This window comes from Echinops telfairi, unplaced genomic scaffold (genome assembly GCF_000313985.2).
Source record: "Echinops telfairi isolate 266 unplaced genomic scaffold, ASM31398v2 ScPeMD7_7457;HRSCAF=8495, whole genome shotgun sequence".
NCBI lineage: Eukaryota > Metazoa > Chordata > Mammalia > Afrosoricida > Tenrecidae > Echinops > Echinops telfairi.
Window position 1 is genome coordinate 3,845,450 of NW_022111357.1, and position 9,664 is coordinate 3,855,113.

General features: G+C 51.8%; 1 protein-coding gene and 1 non-coding gene across 2 annotated transcripts in view; both read left to right on the forward strand.

Moving 5' to 3' along the window:
• Positions 1-9,664, forward strand: part of PABPC4 (poly(A) binding protein cytoplasmic 4) — a 14,548-nt gene that overhangs the window by 3,678 nt on the left and 1,206 nt on the right. The window contains exons 3-15 of the mRNA XM_045298898.1: positions 5-93; positions 1,275-1,414; positions 1,756-1,850; positions 2,723-2,860; positions 3,482-3,577; positions 5,908-6,180; positions 6,612-6,699; positions 6,819-6,890; positions 7,380-7,466; positions 7,567-7,697; positions 9,052-9,145; positions 9,244-9,374; positions 9,567-9,663. Of these exons, the coding sequence (XP_045154833.1) occupies positions 5-93; positions 1,275-1,414; positions 1,756-1,850; positions 2,723-2,860; positions 3,482-3,577; positions 5,908-6,180; positions 6,612-6,699; positions 6,819-6,890; positions 7,380-7,466; positions 7,567-7,697; positions 9,052-9,145; positions 9,244-9,374; positions 9,567-9,656 (1,524 nt within the window). The 3' untranslated portion in view covers positions 9,657-9,663. The remainder of the gene's footprint in view (positions 1-4; positions 94-1,274; positions 1,415-1,755; positions 1,851-2,722; positions 2,861-3,481; positions 3,578-5,907; positions 6,181-6,611; positions 6,700-6,818; positions 6,891-7,379; positions 7,467-7,566; positions 7,698-9,051; positions 9,146-9,243; positions 9,375-9,566; position 9,664) is intronic.
• Positions 3,832-3,965, forward strand: LOC115872787. Its single transcript, XR_004048033.1, has one exon. It is a non-coding gene; the product is annotated as a small nucleolar RNA SNORA55 (small nucleolar RNA).

A 9,664-nucleotide genomic window follows, 5' to 3' on the forward strand; every position in this document is an offset into this window, starting at 1 on the left:
TAAGGGTTATGCCTTTGTCCACTTCGAGACCCAAGAGGCTGCCGACAAGGCCATCGAGAAGATGAATGGCATGCTCCTCAATGACCGCAAAGTGTGAGTGTCCCAGTCTGGAGCAACCGCCATCGCATGAGCCAGCCATGGCCCCACCTCGGTATTAACTGGCACACACAAGGCAGCTACTGGTTCTCGGCCCAAGTGGCCTGCTCCTACCTCTCCACTCCAGGGCTGGTGAGTCTTCCTGCCCAAGCCGTGGCAGCCCTTTTGACTCGCCAAGGTGGGCTTCCTGCCAACGCCATGGCCTGCCTGCCTGCTGCCTCTCCCCTGAAATGGCCTGCGTCTGGGTTTTGTGAGCATCCAGCACCTGGGGCTGGCTGGAAGGCAGCTCTAAGCCCACTCTGAGCGGGGGTCTTGGCCAGCGGCAGAGTGGAGAGGGCCCTGGACTGACCAGGAGCTGTGGACTAGCCATGTGACCTTGGCCTTGCGATGCGTCGAGTCTGTCCCTGGGTCTCAAGTTGATCCCAATTGCTCCTACCTATAGGACTCAACAGCTTCATACAGAGCTGGCTCCACAGTAACACTTAATGTAGGTCCAGGAGGGCTACTGCTGTGGAAGACATTGTTCGTAGCAGACCTTACTGCTGTGGTGTGCTCATTGCTGTGGAGAGTGGGAAGGAGGGGCAGCATGAAGTGGAGAAATGAGAGAACAGGAAGTCTTGGCATTAAATAAGTCTGTCCTTGGTCCTCCTGGCCAAGTTGGTGATGGGTCACATTGGTAATTTGCCCAGCAGCCAGATTTTTCACTGGTATCATAGAAGAGATGGAAACATTTGTGAAAATTTTCCTGTTTGATGTAAACAATACCAAAAGTCACTAACAGGGTGGTTCCTAATACACTCCCAACAGGCTTGCTCCTCCCAGGATTAGCCACTGTTAAAACAGTTTGGTTTGTACCATTCCAGCCTCTTTCTGTGCATTTACCTAGATGCACAGAAATGCACACTGAAAACCTGGTCAGCAGGTTCCTTCATGAGCAGTGTGATGTGGTAGGCGTAGCCCTGGTCTGAGCTACGAGCCCTGGAAGTGGTCCTTGTAGGAAAGTCCTGCCTCACTTTCTGCTAGGGACTTGACATCTCTGAGCTTGCTCTTCTGGTGGTTGTGTGGGGACTGATTTTAACTCCTGTGAGCCCTTAACAAACATTCCTTTGGGCCCCTGGAAATTATCTGTTTAGTCCTTCTGGGTGGTCACTGGTGTGTGCTATGTGGTTTCTTTGTAGGTTTGTGGGCAGGTTTAAGTCTCGAAAAGAGCGGGAAGCTGAGCTTGGGGCCAAAGCCAAGGAATTCACCAACGTTTACATCAAGAACTTTGGAGAAGAGATGGATGATGAGGGTCTGAAAGAGCTGTTCAGCCAATTTGGTAAGTCGGGGTCCTTTGCCCTGCTCTGTCCCCTTTTGTCCACCAGATACCTGGGACCCCATCCTTTTGTTCGTTTTTCTTAAGAGATGAGGGCCCAGGCCCGAAAGTAAAATACCTTGCATGACAAAGATCAAGGTAGCTAAGACTAGACTTCAACCTCATCTCATCCCTAAGGCCACCTCAGCTACTTGGAATTCATTAGAATCCAGACATGGGGCCTCTGCCCTGCAGGCCATGGTGGGTTCAGCGAGAAGTTGGTTTCAAGTGGGTTCCTAGAAGCATTCTCTCCTTAAACTGTAGTAGAGATGGTGTTACTAATAGTTCTGTCCTTTGGCAAATAGGTAAGACCTTAAGTGTCAAGGTGATGAGAGATCCCAATGGGAAATCCAAAGGCTTTGGCTTTGTGAGTTACGAAAAACACGAAGATGCCAATAAGGTGAGAGTACCACCAGGGTTTGCAGGAGGTAGTCCCCTTAGGGTGTGGGGCAGGGCCTTGGACACACAGCAGCGTGGAGCTGGAATGGTCTCACAGTTAACTGAACTGCTCTGGCATCACCTTGTCTGATGCCATACGTTAAGATCACTGAGCTGGTTTTTTTTTTCCTCTTTTAGTTCATTTCTGTTAACTTTTTGTTATTTTGAAAAATCTTTTTATTGGGGTCTTTTACACTTATTATAATAAACCATACGGCCGTTAACTCAAGCAGACATGTACAATTATTGGCATGAATCATTTGTGAACAATATCTTCTTGAGCTCTTTAATATCAGCTCGTTTTTCTCCCTCCCTCTGCCACCCCCCAAACCCTTATTATGTATTGTTATTATTTACACTTAACTGTTTTCAAAGTGCATGGCACATACCTTGAGTTGTCAGTTGCCTGGCCCTATTGGCTGCAAAGACGACACAACATTGTTCCCACTCAGAGGTGAGGGAGCTAAGGTCCGAGGTGGAGGCTTGACGACAGTGGCGCATTCCCTTCCTATCAGAGTGGTGCGCACTAAGCCCTTAGCACCTCCCTTAATACCAACAAAAGGAACTCAGACGTTCAGTAGAAGGCAAGTTATGTACATCTCCGCAATGGTCATGTTTATACAGAGGTGGTACCTTTGCTCTTGGTATGAACCAACAGCCCCACTTTTAAATGAGGAGGCTTGAATTTGCTCAGCAGACTTCAGAAGCAGAGTGATTGAGTGGGTAGCCCTACAGGAGTGATTGCTTTCCCCAGAAATCAGTTGGGTCTTCCAGACCTCCGTACCCCCCTTGCATTTACATCCTGGGGTTTAAAGGCATGTGCTTCCTCTCTAGGCTGTGGAGGAGATGGACGGAAAGGAAATCGGTGGGAAGGCCATCTTCGTGGGCCGCGCACAGAAGAAAGTTGAGCGGCAGGCTGAGTTAAAACGGAAGTTTGAGCAGCTGAAGCAGGAGAGAATTAGTCGTTATCAGGTGAGAGGTGGTCATGGCTCAGCCTGCCCCCAGGGGATTTGTTTACTGTGACATCCTGCACTATGGGCTTCTGTTTAGTGGTCATTCTCTTTGGGGTTTTTAGGTGAGCTCTTGCCTCTCCCCTCCCAAGAGTACTAAGCTTTTAAGGATTTCACTGCCACTAATCTTGACTCACAGCAACCCTATAGGACAGGGCAAAACTGCCCCGGGGGTTTCGAGTGTAATTTGCTTGATGGGAACAGAAAGAATCATCTTTCTCCCACCTAGTAGCTGGTGGTTTCACACTGCTGACCTTGGGGTTAGAAATCCAAAGCATAACCACTCTGCCAATAGGGCTTCTGCAAGTGGCCGCAGAACAGGGCTAAAAGGGGACCCTCAGCCTGTTGCTCGTCATCATGTGAGCCACTTGGACTCACATGGTCCTGTGGGGTCTGGTGCATTAGTGTTGGGGCAGTGGCTGCAGAGCTTGGCTTCCAGGGCCCCAGCCCTAGCGTTTGGGACCTGGCCTGAGAATTTGAATTTCCTAACAAGTGCCCAGTGATGCTGGGCTAGGGGCCACCATTGTCTTGTCAGATAGGTAGGGCAACAGGCGTGCCATTAACGATGCTGCTTCTTCCTCAGGGGGTGAACCTTTATATTAAGAACTTGGATGACACCATCGACGATGAGAAGTTAAGGAAAGAGTTTTCTCCTTTTGGGTCAATCACCAGCGCCAAGGTATTTGAATGAGAGGTTTGGGGCCAGAAGCAGAGAAGCCTTGGCGAGGGTGGGGTTATTGACACTTAGGGTTCCATTGATCTCATTTGTGGTTTCCTGGTGTTCGAGAATAGCCTACCAGTTAGTTACTCTAGTCAATAAGCGTGTATCTGGTTAACATGCTCGGGAGAATGGCGTTTCATCCAGTTAACGTTGCACTGCCTGCCTCCCCAAATACGGGATGAACCTGACCACGCACTCCACGCGGGCCCTCAGCACCTGAATCTTTCCCATTCCGGACTGCCTCGTGCTGGTGTGGGGACAGATGGTGCTACAGCATGAGCAGAGGGAATCCAGACGGGTGGTTTCCATTTGTCTTGGGGCCTGTCTCTACAACTCTGCCACACTCCTTCCTGAGGAACTTCCATTCTGGTCTTAGAGGACAAAACGGGGGTGTGATGCTTGTTTTTTCCATGTTCTCCAGCGGTGCGTCATTGATTTTTATTTATTTTTTTTAATCCACTGAGCACGTAGGATAATTTTATTTGTTGTTGGTAACTTCCATTGTAAAGGTAAGGGGTTTGAGTCCTAGTTACATGGGGATACATACGTGCTGTGTGTCCTTGGCAATTGGTATCGTGACAGAAATGGGTGGCATCTGCAAGTCTGGGCAGAACCTGGTGCAGTATTGGTCCTGCTGCCTGTCAAAGAGAAGGGTCAGGGTGGGCTGGCGAATGGAGGCTCTGCCAAGCTCTTGTCTGCATTACTCCCAACGTGGTGGTGGGGTTGGGGTGTTAGGCAAAGAGGTTTTCAGGTGCAGTGGGGAGAGGTGACCAGAGACACAAGCCAACCTAGGCCCGCCCCTCCCCTCTCCTACCACCACGTTGACTGGCCTTCCGTCAGGTCAAGGGATGAGATGGTCTTTGCTTATCGGCATGGTGGTCTGGCTGGCATTTGCAAGCAGAGAACAAAAGAGCTATTGTAGTCGTACCCCATGCTCAAGAACGAGGCACTGTATGGTTCCCACCAATTTTACTGGCCCGTTCTGCCGCTCGGGACGGTGATGGGTCTTAGGTGTCCTCGGCTTTACAAGACCCCAGAGGTAGCAAGAGGGTGCCGTGGAAGCCGATGTGGGCCAGGCTAACCACTGCTACCAGGGTTCCAGTTCATCCAGGTGCAGGCTTATTCTGAGCACAGGACTGAAGTAAGGGCACTTGTCTCATTAGAGTGCCTTCCAACCAAAGGTCCCGACAAGGGAGGCGTCCAAGAGACTGCTGGGCCAGGCAGAGTGCTCTCGGAATGTTGGGATGACTTGGGGGTCCCAAAGGGTGACTTACAGATTTTCTCAGAGGACATAGGATGATCACGGGATTATTGGGAAGGAAGATCGAAAACTGCATCAGTGAGAAAGTTGTGTCCATGACTTTTCCTCTATCGCAACAATGCACCTGCTCGTTCCTGCAGGGTGGAACTGCCATCAGAAAACCTTAGTCCACCCAGCCTACAATCCTGATGCCGCCCCTTTCAGAGTCCTTTTGGTCCCCTAACTGGAACAATTACAAGGAACTCCATTTGAGTGTGCGTGGGTGCTGGACCCTGGGTCGTTGAGGGGTAGGGTTAGAGAAATGGGAAGAGGCCCTTCAGCTGTGTGGACCTAGGTGGAGGAGAGGGTATGCCGACAAGCATCGGCTTCACACGCAGGTCATTTTCAGTACAGCTTTCTGTGGTGTTGATGTACTTTTTTGGCTCAGCCTCATTGTGCTGCAGATGCTTCTAAGGAAGATCAGGGACAGCAATCACCTTTTCAGGTGAAGGAAAAGTGGCTCGTGGACAAGATTCTGAGCCAGTGGGCCTGTAACCTGGTGTGGCTCTTTTCCTTAGTGTAGGATGAAAATTGAGACCCAGAGAGGGCAATGAGGAGAGCTGGCACGGGAAGGCAGCTAGTCTTGCTGATGTGTGGTCCCAATCAGTTAGTGGCGATGCCCACTGGTGACTCTGCACGTGGAATTTTAAAAGTGGTTCCTCGTGTTGCCGAGACTGGGAAACTTGCTCAAGGCCTCAGCAGGTGAGTTCTTCCAGTCCTGACACTTGCCAGGCCTCTTAGGAATGTTGTGGGGATGGCTAACTTCTTAGGTCTCAGGGACTTTTCTTCCTGGTAGGTCACTAACCATATGCATCCGGGAACTGGAACGAATCATCTGGAACTGCCTAGTTTTACCCTTGGGTCAGCCCTGGGGTGCCACCTGGGTTAAGGTTGAGAATCTCCGACCCAGGACAGCCCACGTTTTGAGGCTGTTCATTCCAGCCCCTGAGTGCAGAGCTTTGTCCAAGTGCATGCTCTTGTTTTCCAGGTGATGCTGGAGGATGGGAGAAGCAAAGGCTTTGGCTTCGTCTGCTTTTCCTCTCCGGAAGAGGCTACCAAAGCTGTCACCGAGATGAATGGCCGCATTGTGGGCTCCAAGCCCCTGTACGTAGCCCTGGCCCAGAGGAAGGAGGAGCGAAAGGCTCACCTGACCAACCAGTACATGCAGCGGGTGGCAGGCATGAGAGCACTCCCTGCCAATGCCATCCTAAATCAGTTCCAGCCTGCAGCTGGTGGCTACTTTGTGCCAGCAGTTCCCCAGGTGGGTCTGCTGGCTGCGTGGGGCCCTGGCAGCTGCTTTGGGGGTGTGTGCGTTGGGGGGGGTTTGGTTTACAGCACAGGGGTTTTTCAGAAATCAAAGTAAAGATGCCTTCAAGAGCTGATACCAAGGGCTCAAATAGAAAATGTTTTGAAAATGAAGGCAACAAATGTGCTTAACACAATGGACGGATGTCTGGATTGTGATTAGAGATCCCCCCCCCTCAAGTAGGAACTTTTCCTGCGGTTGCTTTCTCATAAGCACTGATCCCCTCTAGCTGACCACCACAACCCCCAAAGCTTTAGCAGAGAAAGCTCCTGAGCAGGCCTCTTCTGAAGAAGCATCCCAAGGCCTGGTAGTGGTGAGGGAGAGGTACTGCTCACCTGTGGGGGCCAGTCCTTTAAAAGCTCATGGGTGCTGTTCTCTTATTACAGGCTCAGGGAAGACCTCCTTATTACACGCCTAACCAGCTGGCACAGATGAGGCCTAATCCACGCTGGCAGCAAGGCGGGAGACCCCAAGGTAGGTCGCTTTGTCCCTGTCCTGGTTTCCCTACGTGTACCCTCCCAGAGGGGCGTTTGTTAAGCCCTCTGCCCCAATCCCCCTAGCCTTTGTTGATGTACAGGGTTTTTTTTCACCAGGCTTCCAAGGAATGCCAAGTGCTTTACGCCAGTCTGGGCCTCGTCCAGCTCTTCGCCATCTGGCTCCAACTGGTAATGCTCCGGCCTCTCGTGGCCTCCCTACTACTACTCAGAGAGTCGGTGAGCAAACTGGCCTTGAGAGGCACTGCCCGGGGAGGCGGGAGTCAGGACGACTAGGCTCAACCCAGCCGTAGTGTTTTCTGAGTCCTGGTTCTTAATTGAGTTGTGTGCTTAGGTAGGTACTTGAGGTGGCACAGACGCTCTGGGTGCGGGGCTTTGGCGCTTCTGACTGCGAGCGAACACGATGGGCTTACAGAGGCGCTCGCTGGGTGACTAGACGCTGCCTGTGTGTGCCTCCAAGGTGGCTTCCGAGGGATTGCCTCTGACGGAATGTAGCGTGTTTTTCTGAGTTGTGGGCTCTGAAGGCAGCAGGCGTGGTCCCTTGGGAGATGTGTTGTGTCCGTGTGAGATGTGACGTGCTTTGGACTTGCTCCTTTCGTGGGACGTGGCCAGTTGGACAGCTGCTGCCAACACTGATGTGCATTTGCTGGTCTGTTGTAGGGTCTGAGTGCCCGGACCGCTTGGCTATGGACTTTGGTGGGGCTGGTGCCGCCCAGCAAGGGCTGACTGACAGCTGCCAGTCTGGAGGTGGTATTGGGTGCACACAGATGGGGAACGATGGGGTTTCATGGGTCTGTACCCAAATTGATGGGCTTTAATGTTATTTTTCCACTCCACTCCCCCCAAGGTGTGCCCACATCTGTGCAGAACTTAGCTCCTCGCGCTGCCGTAGCTGCTGCCGCTGCCCCTCGGGCTGTGGTCCCTTACAAATACGCCTCCAGCGTCCGCAGCCCCCATCCCGCCATACAGCCTTTGCAGGTGAGGTCCTGCTGTGCCCTGGATAGTGAACTCATCAAACACTGTCGCTGGCCTTGGAGGTGGCCCGGGAGGGCAGGAATTTGAAAAAGCAAAGCCAAAAAAGGTTCACTCCGTCAAGTCCACTTTGATTCATGGTGACCTTGAAGGATGGGATGGAACTGCCCCCTGTGGGTTTCCTAGACTTCACAGGAGAAAGCCTCATCTTTCTCCCATTGTGGTTTCGAACCACTGGCTTTGTGGTTAACAGCCTAGCGTGTTACCCCCTATGCCCCTAAAAGGTAAAATGGACATAATGCAAACTGTGCTGAGTGTTCTGGTTCTCCCTGCCTGCTTTTCACTCCATGTTTTTGCACGCCTGGGCCATGTCCACTAGCCTGCTTGATCCTTAGCTGCCCTGTCGGGGACAGTTCACATCACCTCTTCTGGTTCGACCCCACCCACACTGCGACAAGATTGCCTTAGCTTGGTGTGCACTGGCTGTGGGGAGCAGCTGCACTCAGCCTTCGGACCCATTAGCTGCTGTGTAGAGCACTCTACCTTGAACCTTCCTGCTCCCGTGCATTCTACGTTTGCGACTCCGCAGAACTTGATGGCACGTAACATAGCCTTCGTCTACGGGACCCTACTTTTAAGTCTGTGACTAGCATTGGCCTTGCACAGTGATGAAACATCTGATAAAAGTTTACAATAAAGGGACGTGGGTGATAAAACCCCAAACCAGCCATCCACTGCCATCAAGTCAATTCCAACACAGTGACCCCATTGGGCAGCACACAGCTGCCCCTGTGGGTTTCCGAGATGAAATTTTTACTGCAGTAAAAAGCTTCACCTTTTTCCCATGGAGTGGCTGGTGGTTTGAACTGCTGGCCTTGCATTAGCTCGGTACATAACCCAGTATGCCACCAGGGGCTCCTATGTGGTTTATTATGGTAATTTTTAAAAATCACACCCTGTTACTTAATATCTATTGGGAATTCGTTTTAAGAAATAGTCTCTTCAAGAAAAAGCCTCACCTACACAAATGTTCACTGTAGCCTTATTTTAAAGGCTTCAGATGCCTCATAACCTCAGTTAGGTACGATAGTGTCCTTGCTTAGGCTATAGGTCCATTTTAGTACATTCATTTCACCTTATAATTGCCTAACGCTTTCATTGTGTATGAATGATCCCTTCATACCACTTCTGTGTACCCTGCATCCCTCGGTCCCCAAGGACTGATGTATTAGCTCTTTGTGAACAGAACCATGCCAGAGAGCAGCAGCCAGTCAGACGATGATTGGCTGGACTGCCCCAACCACCACTGCAAAGAGCCCTTTCTTTTGTTGCTAACCTGCTGCCCACCTCCTGGTTCCAGGCTCCACAGCCTGCAGTCCACGTGCAGGGGCAGGAGCCCCTGACTGCCTCCATGTTGGCCGCAGCACCCCCACAGGAGCAGAAGCAGATGCTGGGTGAGTGGCCCGCACACCACAGAGCCCAGGCCTGCATACCGGCATCGGGTCTATACTGTGACTCCATCTGATTTGGGGGTAAATATTCCTCCCTACAGGAGAGCGATTGTTCCCGCTCATCCAAACAATGCACGCTAACCTAGCCGGGAAGATCACGGGCATGCTGCTGGAGATAGACAACTCAGAGCTGCTGCACATGCTGGAGTCCCCGGAATCTCTGCGCTCCAAGGTGAGCTGGCCCGGCACAGGGCCACAGAGAGGAGTCTGCTGCTCTGTGGCCCTCCTCATCATGCCTTACGAGTTGTGGCCTCCTGGTGGTGTCTGGGAAGTGGTTGGTAGACTTGTTCTGTCCTGGGCCTGGGCACCAGGGTGGCTTGGGGGCGCTCTTGGATGCCACTGATCCACTGGTGACTTCTGGCAGGTGGATGAAGCTGTTGCGGTTCTACAGGCTCATCATGCCAAGAAGGAAGCTGCCCAGAAGGTGGGCGCTGTTGCTGCTGCTACCTCTTAGACAAGGAG